Here is an 18,439-nt window from a genome sequence, read left to right on the forward strand (position 1 = left end):
AGACCGTTGATGCTAAAAAATTTTAGATTCTTCTTTCTTCGTACAAAAAGTTTTATAGGAATGCAAGACACTAGGTCAGGATATCAAAACAAAAGGCAGAGATCTAGCTTACCTCCCAGAGAGATTCTAAAGTTAGATTTCCTCAAAGAGGTAACATTTTCTTCTTCATCAGTCCTAAGACATACTCAGAGGCATATAAACCACACTGTTTTGTACCAGCCACTCTCCAGGTTATAGAGAATCAGATGATTGAAACTGTGAAAGTATCTGAAGGATGGGGCTGTGTTTGTGGTGGCCATGAAGATGCACCATTGAGAGATGATGGAGTGAAACTGACTCACAGTCCAGCTGCTACACTCTGAACCCACCACCACGTTGGCCCCAAGGCCATGTTTTCCTTGAGCTGCTCCCAGCCAATACCTGGACACAACAGGGTTACATATAAAGGGCCATTTCCATGAGACCTGGAGGGAGTTCCTTTAATTGGCTCAAGGACTCCCCAGTGCCCTGGCTGGAGCTTCCTTCCTCAGTCCTCTTTCCTTCCCTCGCTCCTTCATGGGAGGGATCACACCTGCAACACAGTCTGCCAACTGGCTCTTCCCTCCCTCTCTTTTTCCTTCATAGGTGTTTGCCCTAATAAATTTCTTGCATGGCTAATCTCGTCTTCTGGTTTGCTTTGCCAAGGACTGGAGCTAACACAATCTTGAAAACAAAATTAGGCAACAGAGTACAGATAACTAGCATAAAGGAGTTTAGAGAAATTCCCAGTGGGCCCCATTGTGGTCATCATGAAATTGTTTCAAGTAGTGCCCTAAACAACATGCTGTCCCAGGGCACAGCCTCCCTCCTGTCAGAGATAAACTTGTACCAAGCAGCATCATAGCCTGTGGCATCTGGAGACTTGGCTCCCAGCTGTCATTGCTGGAAACCCAGCTTCAAAAATTGCCCTGCTCCCTTTCCCTGTGACTTACTTTCTGGTCCGGTTATCCTCGCCTGGGTGATTGGAATTGAGTTTAGGCCACCTTAGTCCCTTTCCTCAAACTTGGCTGCACATTCGGATCACCTGGTGGGTCTGGTGAACATTCCAGTGCCTGGCCCTCACCCACAGAGCCCATGATTCAATCCATCTGTGGTGGGGCCTTGGCGTAGTACCTGTCTTAAACGTCCCTAGGTGCCTTTATTGTGCAGTTAAGGTTGAGAACCACTCTCTGTGCAAAGTATAGATGATTCTGTCAACCTACCCTCATATATTTAGCTAACTCTGCAAAGCTTGGCTAGAAAAGTATCAATCAAAATAAAAGATCATCAGCCAATAAGGTGAGAAAATTCGCAAAACTAAAGTACTTACAGACACAAGTGACTGTACGATGATGTATTTCCTCAAATACGAATGTAGATATACTAGCGGATCCCAGAGCAGCATCTCCCAGCAATGTCGCCAAATTACCACGAGCCCACTCCATCGACAACACAGGTTTGTGAAGGTGGCTTTGCTTGACGGGCCCACAGCATCCTTTATTTGTACTCATGAGCTGCCAGATGTGCCTTGAGGGAATTGGTTGAGTCTGGTGCCCACCTGTTCACGTGGTAAGGAACATTCTTGGCACAAAGGCTGGGAATGTTGGCAGTGGCGTCTAGAAGTGGAGCGGGCTTCTGCCTGTTGCTCATGGGGCTCATTAAAACCCCGTGTTTTCTCCCTGCAGAGCAAGACCAGTTGTGACTGTGGATGCCCAGCTTCTGCTGCACCCAATGATTATCAATCTTGAAAATAAAACTTGCCAGATTCCAGAGGCTACGACATCTGTGGCCTGGTGAGTTCGTCTGGTGCTTCCCAAACTCTGATGTGGATTCAGACCACCTGGGGATCTTGTGAAAATGCTGGGTCTGTAAGTCTGGGGTGGGCCCTGAGACTCTGCATTTTTAGAAAAAAGCTCCAAGAGGATACTGAGGCTGCAGGTCTGTGCACCAAATTTGAGTAGCAAGGAGTTAGTCTTTCAAAAAAAAGGAAAGTATCTACGACTTGATGCCAATCTTTTGCTGTCAACTTATCACATGAAGGCTACTTCTGCAATCTGTAGGCTCCAGGTGACATAAGAAGCATAAAGAACATTTGGGAAAATTCCCAATGAAATAAGTCTTGGAGATCTCTTTTAGATTCTTGACATGCTAAAATAAACATTAACCAAACTGAAGATGTAATAAAATACCTTGACTTTTGCATTTGCATATGCTGATGGATACCACTTTGGGGCATATATTGTCCTTCTTTTTCAATAGTCAAGCTTGTATTAAATGACTCGGTTTCCTGTGTTGAAAACAGATGTCAGTTTTCTAACTTAGTGTGTACAATTAGGCAGAAGGTAGACTAAGCTGTAGTTTTGTGGCCATGATCTCATCATCAGGAATGGCGTAGAATTATGGTTCCTTTGCCCAGGCCGTAGGAGAACATGACTTAGACAGCTGCTGAAAGCATGCCTTCCGAATCTCGCCCGTCGTCCAAAGGGACGATGAATTAAGACTTGATTGTAACACAGCTCAGGAAGTTGCCACTTTGCTTCTCAATATGTGGGTCCTCAAGGGTCAGAAGTCTGTCATATTGGGTAATGCAGTGGGGGATGTCCTCTGAAAAGTAAACAATTACTTGGAGTGTTTGAGATTTGCCCTCATTTTCCAGAAGACGTGGTCTAACTCGGACAGTATGTTCGCTTCCTGAGAATGTCAGAATGCAGAACAAACCAGTCCTCACCCAAAGAAGTTATTTCCAGCCATTTTCAGTGTGTTGTTGACGACCTTTTGACAGGAGTTCATACCAGAGTCAAAGCCTTTGAGGGTAGAGGGTGGGGGGTGAGGAGGACCCTGGAAAATTCTTTGAAAAACATTCTTTACTGGGAGCTCCCTCTTCAAGGAGCTGTCCTCTCCTTAACCAGCTTTTTTTTTTTTTTTTTTGAGGAAGATTGGCCCTGAGCTAACTACTGCCAATCCTCCTCTTTTTGCTGAGGAAGACTGGCCCTGAGCTAACATCCATGCCCATCTTCCTCTACTTTATACGTGGGATGCCTACCACAGCATGGCTTTGCCAAGCGATGCCGTGTCCACACCCGGGATCCGAACCGGCGACCCCTGGGCAGCCAAAGCAGAACGTGCACACTTAACCGCTGTGCTACCAGGCCGGCCCCAAAATTTAAGTGTTTTTAACAGATTATGAGACCTGGTTTTATGGAAAGAATATTATTTTTTACAAGAAAATGTCTTTCTTTTCATGAACCTTTTTCTTGTTGCATTAAATCATATTATTAAGATAAAATGCAATTTGTTATATGGGCACATGTATATGTCGTCACAATTATTTCTTTAATTCTATTGCATACATTTTCTGAAAGATGTTTCATTTTTACATGCAAATATTTTGAATGGGCGGCTCAGACTATTAGAAGATGGTAACTTGACAGCTGGCTCAATATAGAATATGTTTCTCTGATACTTTTTAAATTTATTCTCCGAATTTAGCTTAGCTTTTCCAAAATGATTGAAAGGCATTTGTTGATCTTCTCACGGTAATTTTTGTCTGTGTTTGATATAGCCTTGTATTGTACATCTGAAAACTATTAAAAAGACTCTAGGAAATAGTTCTTTACTTCCACTGGTGTGAATTTCTGTATCTTTCAAATAACTGTGCAGTTTTATAAATTATCTGCTACTGGCATTTCTAAATTAGGAAAAGAAAAATAAAGCCAGCCCAATAAATGTTAATATAATTTTTATTGAGTAATTAGAAAAGAACTATTCAGTTAAAAATTTTCATTTTATAATTGTAGAAGTCCGTAACTATCCACTTTTCAAATCTGAAAAAAACTTTTCAGATATGCCTAACTTTAGGTAAAATCTGATGTTTGCTATCATTGAAATAGAATTGAATTGGTTCGATTGAGAAATGAGTTGCTTGGTGCCTTTAAATCCTGTTTCACATTTATCTCATTCTTTCTCTGTCACGCCCGGCTATGAGCACCGTCGCATCACAGAATCATTGATCCAGCATTCTTGCATTGGGGCGGGACTCACGTTAGAGAATTTGCAGTGTATGGTCCTGCTTTCTGACATAGCAGAAGCACCACAGACAATTTCATTTAGAATTTATGTGAGGAGGGATCTGGGTTGGTTTAAGGTTTGTTTGTTCCACTCAGACGTATTCATATTGATGACAACCATAAACTCTAGTTTGAAATTTTCATTCTAATTTAGTAATAGTTCACAGCTTTCCCTGATAAGTATAATAGTGGACTTTATAATTAGGTGTAGACCTGTAAGTGAACGAATTCTCTGATATATAAAACACATGATACATATGCGTGTGTGTGTATGTTTCCATTACGTTATGTTATATGTTCTTCTAAATTCAAAATGAATATCTCAGTCCACTACTATAAAATTTCTAGGTCTTCTTTTTAGATCAGAACAAGGCGCCTGGAAAGGTGTAATTTGGCAATTCTTTCCTGCTAAAGACATCTATAAACTGGCAGGTTTAGGCTGGCGTGCTCTTATCAACAATTCAGTAAGTTGTAGCGGTTATATTGAACTTGTATGAAAAACATAAAGTTATCCAGTTAGTGATAACAGAAAGGGGAAACTGAGAAAGAAAAACAGAATAACACTGACATATAATTCATAAATCAAGAGTAACCCTTTAGCCAATAATGTCATTTTTCAATCAAATGCCTTCTCACAAAGAGGAAATAATGTTCTCATTCACGGCTTCAATTTATTTCTTTTTCAAATTTTTATTTCTTTTAAATTATGTTAAGCAAAATACCATATCTGAAATTATTTTAATTTATATATGTTGATAATTTCATTACCAGTAGGAATTTATCTTATAAAAGCTAATGACCTTTGTCTATAATTTTAACGCATGACCAAGTACGTCCAAAAAGGTTGGACACAGAAAAAAATTCCAAGTTTGAAGGCGAGACTGCTACAAAATTGAAAGATGTGATTAACTATTCGTCTCTCTTGAATAATTCTGGTTGAAGTAGAAGTGGGCTGGAATTTGTGATCTCTCTGGGGAGGTGGTACAAACACTTGCAATAGCAGAGACATATCAGGAAACTTTTGGCTTAATGGCATGTGGCAAATTATTTACCCTGAAGGGAGACATTGACTGAGGTCACGGTAGGTGGATGAATCCCAGATGTGACACATTTTCCTGACGCTTGACACAGGAAGCTGACGCATAATTAAAGCATGATTAGGGATTACTTACTCTTTTGAATTCTGCAGAAATATTCAAATCATGCTATAGTATTTTATAGTAAAAATGTTCAGAGTGTCATTAAATCATACGTAAGTATTGTCTTATATTTTTACTTTCATAGAAATGTGAAAAGGCCGCATTTCTAATGCTGGCTGTTGGGGTTTGACATTTTTCAGGAGGGAGGTGAGCACGTTCAGACAAGTCAGGCAGAGACAACTGGCCATTTCTCATTCCCTCCACGGGCACAGAACGGGCTCGAGTGTAGATGGTCGGACAGCCATGTCAGACATCACATCTCCCTTGATGAGTCTGGGGCATGTTCAGAGCAAAACTATAGTGTCTCTCGTGCACATCTGCCCTCTTTTTATTGTCTTATACGCCAGATCACTGTGCCTACCTGGCCTGAGACAGCCACTCTGAGCTCCTTATGTTCTCTCTTCCTTCTCTCTTCTAGTGTTTCTGCCTCAAAATGTACCCCACCCCCACCAAGTTACCCCTGGGTTCCCATCTCCTTCCAAGCAGAGTGGGGTTTCGGGTTAATCATACTCTTGTGCTCCATGCCTCTTTGGATTAAATCCCAATTCTTTAACATGACTTTCAAAGCCCTATTCACTACCCATCTATCAGCCAGCCTCGCCCCCTCTCTCGTCCCCATCTTCCTCCAATGCACCGACCACAGCGAATTTCTTCAGGTTCCTCAAGTGGGGTCACGTTCTTGCTGATCTCTAGGCTGTATCACTAGCTGTTCTCCTGCTGTCCTGCCCATTTCTTCACTCTCTGGCAGATGGAAAATATTCATACGTATTTATTGAATCAAGACAGCAAGTAATTGATTAGTTAGTCCACTGATTAAATGAGTTGACCTCTAGTAATATTTGCTATTTAATAATGTCACCTGTCTTAACTGCATTAGTGTTGTGGCCAACTGGCAAGAGAGAGAGAGAGATAAGTAAATATATTTTTGATAAATATTTATAAATAAACCTATATATGTAAATTTCTTGAGTTAGTTGTGTGTGTGTGTAATAAGAGAAGTGTAGAGGGAAAATGATGTATTCATTTTATCTGAGGTGAAGTAAAAGATTTCTACTTAGATTCAAAACTTTATTAACCAATATATTATTGACTATTATTTTCCATAGCTTTTCTTTAAGAGTATGTGCATCTGCGGCAGGCCAGAGCATTTCAAACACAATAGGTGAGCGTGTTTGCATTTTTACACTCCTATAATGGACTAAAAAAAGTTAGCAGTAAGCATTTCTCTGCACAGAAATTTCTCTGCCCCATTTATAAAACTTTTAAAGAGCCCCTTATTAGTACCAAGATTCTGTCGTATATATAGAAATGTCTACATAAATATTACTTGAATAATTGGTATTAATAGTATCTAAAAATAGACACAATTATGGGAAGAAATGATGATTTGTGTAAAACCATTACAGAACAACTTTTTTCACTTGGGGAATATTTTGTAAAATTTTTTTCAGCTCGTCTATTGTTTTTGATCTCAACTGTTAAAAAAATGTTTTCTAAATAAGCAAGTTGAAATAGGAATTTGTGTCTCTGATAAAGCACTGCATTCACTGAATGCCTTTGCTTTCCTGATCGTATTTACTTGGTTTTTGTCCTTTAGGCCTGACTGTTGAGGTGCAATTAGATTCCCTGAAACAAAAAGGAGCCGTTAAACGCACGCTCTTCCTTGCTAATCATCAGCCACATCTCGTCTTCCCTCTCGTGATAAAGCGGCAGAACTCCTTCCAATGCCGGGATTTTGTTGTCTACCTTCGAGTAAGTGTTCCAGAATCACCCTTCTGGCCTCTAACAATCAATTCCAAATTCCAACCCTTTTACTCCATTTAACCGTCATAGTCATCCAAATGGATCCACATCTATTTTCATCTTATAGGAGGAAAGCTTAAGGCTGCATACTCCCCTCTGGAGCCTTACTTCAGCTACCCTAATGATGTATTGCTGTTAATTCCTGAGGATTCTTTTTGTTTCGCACACAATCTTGATAATAGCACTAACTCAGGTGGTTTTCATTTCTAACTGCTGCCCCCCCCCCAAAAAAACATAAAAGTTAAACAATTTATTTGAATTTTTATTCTGCATGAGTAGGTTTGGCCAGATTTTATCAATGCATTTTAGAGCCAAGTCAAGAAAGCATTTAGGCACTCAAAGCCTTTATTAAAAGTAATTCCTAATTATATTTTTAAAGCAGTGCCTTTTTACCATAACTCCAAAATCTACCATGAAATAAGAAAGCCAAAATATTTATAGCACAACTATTCTGCCTTCTCAGCAGTTGTGAGGTTAACACGCATTCTCATTGCATCTCCTCATTGAAGAGACTTAGTGAGGAGAAACCGGATGAAGGCAAAGTCCAGAAACACGCTCTAGAAGGAAGTGCTGGGCTCGTGACCTTTGCGTCTGTAACCACGACTGATACACAACTGAAGGGTAGCATGTCCACTACATGGTCCAAGATGTTCTTTTGTGCTCAAAGCTTGCTGCTGATGCTCCCCCTTCACCCCTGGGGAAAATCTGTTTCTTTTTCTGAGAGAACTTCAAATATGCTGAAGGTATTTTGGAGTTCCTGCAAGTGAGGGCAAAAGGGATGTACCGTGGAATATTACTCAGCCATGAAAAATATGCAATCATCCCATTTGTGACAACGTGGATAGACCTTGACAGTATGATGCTAAGCAAAATAAGTCAGACAGAGAAAGACCAGTACTGTATGATTTCACACATATGTGAAAGATAAACAAACAAACAAACACATAGATGCAGAGGACAGACTGGTGTTTACCAGAGAGGAAGGCGATGGAGCAGGGTGAAAGTGTAAAGGGGCACATATGTATGGTGACTGACAAATGGAAACTAGGCTTTTGGTAATGAACACGGTACAGTCTAGACAGAAGCTGAAATATAATGATATTCCCCTGAAATGTACACAGCGTTATGAAGTAGTGTGGCCTCAGTAAAATAAAAAAATTAAAAGAGATGATAAGAGAAGAGAACCAAGATGTGTGGGCCGGCCCGGTGGCACAGCAGTTAAGTGCACACCTTCTGCTTCGGTGGCCTGGGGTTGGCTGGTTCAGATCCCCGGTGCGGACAGGGCACCGCTTGGCAAGCCATACTGTGGTAGGCGTCCCACATATAAAGTGGAGGAAGATGGGCATGGATGTTAGCTCAGGGCCAGCCTTCCTCAGCAAAAAGAGGAAAATTGGTGGCAGTTAGCTCAAGGCTAATCTACCTTTAAAAAAAAAAAAAAGGGAGAACCAAGATGTGTTCTTCCTGTGAGCCCAAGAGAACTCATAAATTCTGCCAACCTCATGAAAATAAAAATCCCAATTCATGAAACTTTGAATGACATTTATTGCATATGTAAGTAAAATTTTTTACGTGTGCTATTTGGCCAATCTGTGTGAGTTGCTGAAGATTAGGAGAACCTAAAGATTACCTCCAGAAGCACATGTTTCAACGAAGCCACCACCGCTCGAAGTGATTTCATCTCCGAACATATGTTAATTAAGCTGGCTACCCTACACCACATCCATCAGCATGAGCCTCGGCCTGCGGAGGTGATAACTGCTTCATCACTCATTCTCAGGGACTGAAATCAAATTCGGCCTGCCTTTCACAGACCACCATCTTGCAGCTGTTGAACGGAGGGAGCCTTTCTTGAGTTTGTGATTGTTTTCCCTAGGATGAAACTGAATTCCGAGACAAATTATCTCCAATCAACATTAGTTTGAATTACAGTTTGGATGACTCTACCTTTAAAGATGGCCTGGAGGTGAAACCAATATTGGACCACTACAGGGAAAATGTCGTCACGGAACAGGTTGGTTCTTGACGGTCTTGGATGGTATGTTCTCGGTCAGGCCCTGGGCATTGCTCCTGTGACCTGCAGATGAAATCCAGCTCCTTTTGTTATCCTTTTAACATTTGGGAGATTTTCCTAACATGTTTCCTGAAACACTGCGTTGTTGTGTTTTCCAAAACCCCTCCCCTTGTGCAACCAAGATTTAATTTGTTCAAAATGTGCCTGTGATGGAAGCAATGAAGCCTGTAATCCTCAAAACATTGCCAGTGTAGCATTCCTTACAGACATTTCATAATGAATTAGAATTGGGCTATTACATAAACTAGCCTATCCTGGGAGGTCACTACCTAACATGGGGTTGCTAGCTGAGTAGAATCATGCAGAGTGAAAGGAAAGCTTTGGTTTACTTTGTGGAATCATTCAGAATTTTCAATAAAAGAATGTGCTTCAGGTTTTCCAAGATTATTCCTGATACGTGTTTGCACAACACAGGCTCACATCCTGGTGGACTGTGGAGAAGACAACATGTGCATTCCTGACCTGAAGCTGTCAGCTAGACCGTAAGTTTAAATAAATAAACTTGTACGTTTTATCTAATGGAATACAGGTGTTTGTTTCAAGCTTCTCTGGAGAAAGGATACACTTCCAACTATTACAGAAAAATATGCTGCGTGAAATTCTTGAGCTTGGCGATACTTGGGTTAGCTTGTGGTTTGGGTCAGTTCTTTGTCACTGGTGTCAAGTGACACGCCCTAAGATTTTGCCTGGGCCATTTCATCTTTCAGCAAAGGTGGAAAAAAAGTGTTTGTGTTCAAAGTAAACTCATCTATGGGGTGGTTCAGGTTGTATTTACTTGACTCTTGTGGTGTGAGCAAAGGATTCGGACAGTCTGGTTCCACTTCACCTTCGCTGAGCTGGTCTTTGCAGCGCCCCATGACTCAAAGCCATCTTTAAAATTGTCAAAACAAAATCAGTTCTGATTTGGGGCTGGCCTGGTGGCGTAGTGGTTGAGTTCACACACTTCCCTTTGGTCACCCAGGCTTCACAGGTTCAGATCCCTGGTGCGGATCTAGCACCCGCTCGTCAAGTCACGCTGTGATGGCATCCCACATAAAATAGAGGAAGACTGACACCAATGTTAGCTCAGTGACAATCTTCCTCAAGTAAAAAGAGGAAGATTGGCAACAGATGTTAGCTCTGGACCAATCTTCTTCACACACACACACACACACACAAAATCAATTCTAATTTACTGAAAAAAAATTTCAATGGCACTCTATGGAGTAAGGCGGAAGGTGTCACAAAATCAAATAAGAATCAGAGAGCTTCCCAGTTGCAGTAATGTAGAGTCACTGGTCCAGCACCAGTAATTGCATTATGTTACGGAAAGAAATGGGGCTAAGATGTAAAACATCCTATGGTGGAAAAAGCTGGTTTGTGCTCTTCCACTCCCAACCCCCGGGAACTATCTCACTGCCAGTGTTTGGAATCTTCTTGATAACCTCTCAAGGGGACTTTTTCCAGGCTTCACAATTTAGCCAATGTCGAAAGCAATAGCTTTGATTAGAGGTCAAAAGTGGAATAGGCATTTCCAAATGTTGGTTGAATTTGAAGTTTAGAGTGGAATAAATTTCCTCAAAATACCTCAAAATCCGCAATCAGCTCTTTGAGATCTTGTATCTGCCTGTTTCTGCCCTGTGAGTGTCCACTTTGCATTACACGTCTCCCCCGCTTGGTTTCTAAACCATCTCTCTCCCTTTCTTCCCACTCCTCATTTTCCTATTGGATGTTTTCAGTGATATGCTGGAGCTGCCTCATTCTGGCCTGTGAGCCAATGGTTCTGGAGTTTTTGCTGACAGATTATTAAGTATATTGGTAGCTTGAAATTGATTATAGTGGGAGGATTTACACCACTGGAATCAGCAAGTACTACGAATCGTTCCTTTTTTTTTGGAGAGCTGGTTGTTAACATCTCCCGGCACCCTACTGGATGCTTTCCTGCCCTTCTCATCCAGAAATGGTTCTCTCGATTCTTCCTACGACCCCCTTGTGATGAAGCCATGTTCTTTTTGTCCCATTCTTGCATTTCCCCATCTTCCTTCTTGTCCTCCCAGATAAGTCCTTAAATAAAATGCCCACGAATCCAGAGATGTATCATACCTAACGATTCTTTTTAAACTGCATTTTTAGAGATAAGCATCAGGTAATCATTGGAGATGAAAATCACCTTATGCTCGCAATCAACGCAAGAAATGAAGGAGAAGGAGCCTATGAGGCTGAACTCTTTGTGATAATACCAGAAGAGGCAGATTATGTTGGGATCGAACGCAGCCACAAGGTAATACCTGCAAATTATTTAAAGTAGTAAAGAGCTAGGTATATTTCTGAAGGCAATTCAATGTGAAATAGAGCCATCTTAGCTGAGAGTTTCTTTCTAAATAAAAGAGAACAAAATGGCACCTTACTTTGTTAATCATAATCGCAACGAGCCAGGAAGGGGGAGGGGTCTTAAGCGGTATTAATATCTTTCTTGGCCATAATGCAAAGATAAGTTGGCAAAAAGTTGAGAGCTGAAGCAAGCAAGAGAATACAACTGGTTGAAAGAAACAGCTGACCAATGCGCTCTATCAGCTAAATTCCCATACTAACTCCCACCGCCTCTGGCTGTTTTCAGGCCTTTGTTTTGAGTTCCTTTATGTTTCAAGCAGGTCCCAGGAGGTCTGGTTTTCATTATTGCTTATGGAAGAAGGTCCGACCAATCCCAGCTGAGCCCTGATAACAGCCTCGACAGGCACTGGAAAGGAAACGCCTTCCTTTTTCCTTCTTTTTGGTCCACCTCTTCTGGACTGGGACCAAGAAAAGCCAGGGCTTCGTCACTTGCCAGTCCTGCAGTGCCATTATTTATTAAGCTGACACCGATGCCTTGCCTTATCAGAACATGGATCTTTCCACTCAGAGTATCCTCAGGTTCTCCCGTGTTTTTAATCGCTTGGTCTAGAAAACCATTAGAAATACATTGTAGAGTAACGGAGAGAGTCCTTCCATGTCAGAAACACACAGACTCACAATTAAGGGCAGAAACCAAGTTTAACATCCTTTCGTGGCCATCACTGCACTTCACACAGAACTAGGCACAGTGGGTGCTCCTTAAATACTTGCTGATGGATTTGTTCATTTAACTATGATTTATTAAATGTCTACTTTACTGACTCACAGTAGCTGTCACATTCTAATGATTAAATAAGTTAATGAAAAATAATTCCTCTAAAAAGATGTTAACAACTGTTGCAATGTTGGTATTTTAAACATGTAGGGAATACAAAATTCTCTATTCACACCTCTAGTCTCATGGTGTATGTTTTGGTTGAGTTATCTTCCCAGTAAAAAAGTTAATCCAGATGAGTAATAATGAAGTATCTTTGAGAGTCATAAAATCATTACGTGTTTTTGTTGAAGAAATTTATAGGAAGATATCACCTATGAATACTGGCATGCAAATAATACATAAAACCGAAAAAGGAAGCTCAAGTATATTATTTTAAAAAAATGTTCCAAGGCTCTACTCAAATTTTGATTTCAATTCCCTTCATATCATCCCACCCTCGACTCTATTAAACAAAGCGTCTCTTCTAAAGTGTTCGTCCTTTAGCAAAACATCCAGTGTACTGTTCACCTTGTCACATGGAAAACATGGGAGAGCATTTATCATTTCTAACTTGGCTGTAAACATTACAACAGACATTATCCATAATCTCAAATGAGTCTTTATTTTTTTCTCCATCCGTTTCCCGTGGGCAGAGACCAAGCTTGGTCTTTGAATTTTACATGACTAAACCACGTTGTAATTTCTTCTTTGTTTTTAAGCAGTTTGAGATTTGTGTCCCTTTTTATTTAAACCCTGTTCAAGTTTTTTTTAAACAATTTTCTCTCAAGAGGAAAAGAATTGGAGATTGTCCGATTGTAAGTTTTGTTATTCTTTTGTTGAAAACATTCGTCTTTTCAAAAATGTGGATGCTGATCCTCTCTTTCTCTGAAACCTTAATTGAAACAGCCTTCATACTTCCCATTGGTGACTTTTCTTCTGAATTTTTCTAGGAACAAAGGCCTATGTGCTTTATCTTTTTTATTATGATTATTGTAATAAAATATATGTAACATTAAACTTACCATTTTTAAGTGGACAGTTCAGTGGCATTCAGTACATTCACATTGTCGTGCAGACATCACCACCATCCAACACTGAACTTTTTCATCTTCCCAAACTGAAACTCTGTACTTATTAAACACTAACTCCCTGTTCCCCCTCCCAGCAGCCCTTTGTAACCAGCCTTCTGCTTTCTGTCTCTGTGAATTTGGCTGTTCTAGGGACCTCATATGCACTCCACTCCTCTGTCTCACACCCACCTTCCGTTCAGCGTGTCGGTAACTAGACTTTCATCTTCCAGGCTCACGCTTCTCCTCCTCTGCATAGCCTGTCTCAGAAAATGGCAGTGTCCACCTAGTTTCTAAAGCCTCTGTTACTCTAAATCTGCCCAGTCCATGTCCTCTGTCCATCTAACTGCCACTGTCACTGCCTTCATCCAGGCTGGCATGACCTTTTTTCAAGATTGCTACAACAGTCTCCTAATTCATCACCCCATCTCCCCTACTTCCAGTGCCCTGCAGGCAGGGGAAGCCATCTTTCCAAAATGCAAATCTGACCAGGTCCTTCTCTTGCTTAAAACCCTCGCTAGCTCCCCATTGCTTTTAGGATAAAGTCCAGATCCTTAAGATGACTAGCAAGGTCCTTAATTATATCAGCTCTGCTTACCTCTTCAGCCTCATCCCTAGTCAATGATTCTTTCCTTTCCTCCACACCCTAAATTCCAGGGGATGGAATTTCTTTTCAGTTTCTGTAATACCTGTGTGCTCTCTCACGACAGAGAGCTGGCACCTGCTGTTCCTTCTCTCTGACACACTAACTCTACTTTGTCATCCCTTCTCTCCAGCTACTTCTTTCTGCTTATCCTTCAGGCCTGAGCTTGATGACGATTGAGACTGCTAACATTTATTTTGCCATTGCTATGGGCTTGGCACTGCTTTGAGCTCTTGCATGTATTTAACTTACTTTACCCTTATAACAGCCTTAAAGAGAAATGGCAAGACGTTCATGAGCCACATTTTATCAATAAGGAGAAATTCAGTAACGTGCCCAAAGTTACACAGCTATTACATAGCAGAACCAAGATTCAAACTTGTTAGGTTCGTGTTCTTAATCACCCATCTGCACTGCCCCCCGTCAACTTAGATGTCACTTCCTTCAAGAAGCCTTCTCTGATTGCTTAAATCTATGTGCATGTCCTCTTCTATTGCTGGGAATTTCTCCTATCATAAAACTTAAACTGTACTAATTGTGTTTCCATTGCTTGTTACAATTGCTTGTGATTACTTATTACAGTTGTTATAATAATTAGAAATTCAGTAAGGAAAAAGGGTCTTTTTTTAATCAATGCCTGGTAACTAGCAGGTACACAGTAAATATTTTCATTGAACGAATAAATGAATGAATAATACTCTAAGAGCTATAAATGGATTAAGCAAGATTGTCCCTGGAACAGCTGAGGGAAATAACCTGGAAATATCTAGAAAAACAATCATTGTTTCTCTCACTCAGAGAGAGGAAATAAAGGTTAAAAAAAGAAAAAGCGTGGGGGCAGTCGGGGAGAGAAAAAAGATCTTTGATTGATGTAGAAAAGCTATTTCTAGAAAGCTGAAAAAAATGTACATATAACCTTTAACCTTTAGATAAGATAAAAATATTTACTATAGAAACTAAATGCTTGAATCATATTCAGAGGACACATGGGCATTTTTTTTAAAGCTTTTGCTGCGTTCTTTTTTTCTGTTTTCAGGATTGAGTTAATAATTCCAATACAAAGCATCTCTGTACGGCCAGAGTCGGTTATGAATCCTTAAGAACGTGAATCCAGGCTAGAGCTATCTTTAAGAGAGAATATTATCAGCTTTTTGAAAATGTTTCTTAGCTCCATCAAGAAAACTAACATGTCATTCAGTTTATGTGCAAGGAGCATGTATTACATGGCCTCCAAATGTCGGTGATTCACTCCTCTCTCATTAGTTGGAACAGATCTTTCAATGGGGGATTAAAGGCAGAGGACCACCATGGAGCTTATAGGAGGCTTTATAGCTCGTTGTATCCTTGTCTATTTCCTTCCAGGCTCCTCCTAGGAAAGAGTGTGAGCTATTTCTGCTCTCTGTTTCCCAACGCCATCAACAACTTTGTGCCCAACACTGTTCCAGGCACCGGGAATAGAACAGACGCAAAAACCTCTGCCCCTCTGAAGCTTATTTTCTCAAAGCATATGATTTACCTACAGAGTTCTTTACTAGATGTCTGGGGTTTGTTTGGCTTGTCTTTGTTTCGATTTGGGGTTTTGGGTTTTGTTAATAAAGTGGAAAGAACGGAACAGAGGATGGTTTCTGAAACTTCTACTTAAAAATTCGCATTACTTCCTTAAATGAAATTTCAGTAGAGCTGACAGTTGGATAAATGGTCCTCATATTTGAAACCTTCTTCCATGGACCTCTCGTGAGGCAGAAATTCCCAAAAGGTTGGTCCTTTGTGAAAGTCCTTATATTGCAAGCTTATCTTTGGGAATGAGCGTGGCAGTTAATATATTAGTAGCACTTAACAAAGAATGGATGAATGTAAGAAGCTATCACCAAAGGCAGAGCAAGGCCACAGGGACTTCAGACTTTAAAGTATGGAAAGGGGCTCAGGATGAAGAGCAAGGTATGGATTTCTAGGCAGCTGGGAGTAGCATGAAGACAAGAGGTGGAGCTGGAGCAGAGGAAGAAGTTCAAAGATAAATCTCCTTTCCTTCCCCATCTTCTCTGCTGTAACCTTGAGACGTCCTCCAGCACATGGTTCTAGGCACCTCTTCAAACTTCAGTTTTTATACGTTCTAATCAGAATAGAATACAGAGGGAAGAAGGGACGCAGGAAGAACTGGGTAAACATAAAAATGTTCTCTTCCCATCTTAGGTATTTGGAGGGTTGAACTAAGATTGTGTAATATCAAAATGGGACCACAGTGTGTAGAAATTTGTCTTCAAAGCAGTTCTCTTGCAAATGGTCAGTTAGTCAGATGATAATCTATACATATTACTGTCATTTCATTTTTGCAAGAATCAATTTGTTTAGTCGTGTTTAATTATCCGTGATCTTCATGGCCCAAATTTGACATTAACGATAAGCGAACATAATTTCTAAAATGCTCATGTAGGTACTATATGAAGCATTTTCTTCGCCAATGAAACATTCCCCAATGAAATGTAAATGCATTTACAAATCCAACACGTTCCTTTCTAAAATTAAACTTTGCTCTTTACTCTCAAGTTTCTCTTCTGAATTGATGGTCACAAATTAATTCTTGGGCACAGTTACCCACACAGGTGTTTGAAATCAAGAGAAGCTTCTCCACCCACAGCATTGCTTTTGTGACAGGATGTGGTTTATTCTGTCCCCTGGACTCCACGCTGTGTTCTTTCCCTTTGCAGGGACTGCGACCACTGAGCTGCGAGTATAAGATGGAAAATGTAACCCGAATGGTGGTGTGTGACCTTGGGAACCCTATGGTGGCTGGAACAAATGTAAGAGAAAACCAGAAGCACTTACTTATTTCCATCTAATTGAATTTTAAAGAGAATTAGTGGAAAGCCCCCCACTTAGCACTCAGCAACTGAGCACAGAGCAACTAAAACGAATTAAGCAGGAAATTACCAGGGTTTGGGGGTTTAGCACTATAACCTACACAGAGTGGATAATCTGAGGTTAAAAACGCAAAAAGATGAATACTTTTATGTTTTCCCTTTTGACATTACCCTTACATGTCTTTTAGGCTCAACAAATCTGTGAAAACTATTTCTTTACTACAGATTTTTTCCTTGAATGTTTTTTTCTTGGAATTTCACTACAAATTTTTTCTTTGAATTCAAAAAGAACTACAATGTAAAGGATTTAAGAAATCATATAATTAAAGATTTTAGCAAAGAGGATTGAACTTTTATTTTCAACATACCTCCCACGTGAATATCATTCATAGTGTTTTCATATTTAAATATTACCATAGTCCAGTTTTTTAATCAGCGTTACCAGGTCTATATTTTCTATGTATCTTCCTTGAAGAATGATATGGAAAATTCTTCGTAGCAAGAAAAAGAAAAGGTTAATAATGATCTGTAACACGTTTATGAAAGCATAAGGAGTTCTTTTTCTTTCTTTGCTTCCAGATTTAAGAACTTCACATTCAGAGTGACTTGTGAACAATAAATTTATTTTATGCAATTGCCGTTTAAGTATACACATGGTAACTTCTTGTAATAAATACCCTAGTGGAAATAATTATTTTATGAAGTCGTAAGTCAGAAAAAAAATCCTGAAATCTGCAAATACTATACAATTAAATGTTACATAAACTAAACATACATAGTCCTCTGTTTTAAATTAGATGTTTATCGTTATCGATGAAATGGCCTGTTTGAAAAAACTTTCATGAAAATTTATAATTGCGTAGATTTGTATTAGAGCAGCTTCCCAAAGTGTATTCCAGAGACCTAATCCCTTTAGATAAGCCTTTAAAAGGGAGTTCTGTAGTCCCTGCTGAACATCATATTCTCCTCTGGTATGTAGGTGCACATTTGCATTTTAAAGGTGCTGAGAAGTCCAGCAGTAAATAAATGTTTTAGCCCAGTATTTCACACATTTATTTGAGCATTTAAAACTTTCTATCAAGTAATACCTATTCCCAGTTTGTACTTTAGGATATCGTGCTAGAATAATATTTTTGCTTTTTTACACTATAATAAATACTATTCCATTGATCCTGGGTATTTAAAAACATGTGCCAAGCTGTAGTCTAGTAATTTCACTTCTTGGGTCAAAAAAAGGTAAATATTTAAATGAAAGATAAACTTTTACAACAAATTTTTATTAGCTAACACGTATTGATTGCCCTCTGTGTTTTAAACCCATCACTGGGTGCGTTTTTATGTTATCTCACTTAATTTTCACAACAACCCATAACACTATGAGTCAGGTATTTCTCCCATGTTATGTTTGAGGAAACTGAGACTCAGAGAAGTCAAATGAATTGCCCAAAGTCACACAGGTAATGAGGAATAGAACCAAGATTCGAACCAGGCCCATGTTCTATCCGATCTGCAAAGTTGTGAAACATACTTGGATAAAAACAGATGAGATTTTTATTTTTTATTTTTTTTAAAGATTGGCACCTGGGCTAACAACTGTTGCCAATCTTTTTTTGTTTTTTTTTCCTGCTTTATTTCCCAAACGCCCC

General features: G+C 39.8%; 1 protein-coding gene across 1 annotated transcript in view; it reads left to right on the forward strand.

Annotated features, from left to right (window-relative positions):
* The window catches only part of ITGA8 (integrin subunit alpha 8), a 166,457-nt gene that overhangs the window by 96,909 nt on the left and 51,109 nt on the right, over positions 1–18,439 (forward strand). Inside the window, exons 15-21 of the mRNA XM_046679408.1 lie at positions 1,704–1,811; positions 6,391–6,446; positions 6,882–7,036; positions 8,961–9,098; positions 9,573–9,640; positions 11,271–11,418; positions 16,641–16,733. Coding sequence (XP_046535364.1) covers positions 1,704–1,811; positions 6,391–6,446; positions 6,882–7,036; positions 8,961–9,098; positions 9,573–9,640; positions 11,271–11,418; positions 16,641–16,733 — 766 coding nt within the window. The remainder of the gene's footprint in view (positions 1–1,703; positions 1,812–6,390; positions 6,447–6,881; positions 7,037–8,960; positions 9,099–9,572; positions 9,641–11,270; positions 11,419–16,640; positions 16,734–18,439) is intronic.

This window comes from Equus quagga, chromosome 12, assembly GCF_021613505.1.
Source record: "Equus quagga isolate Etosha38 chromosome 12, UCLA_HA_Equagga_1.0, whole genome shotgun sequence".
Taxonomy (NCBI): domain Eukaryota; kingdom Metazoa; phylum Chordata; class Mammalia; order Perissodactyla; family Equidae; genus Equus; species Equus quagga.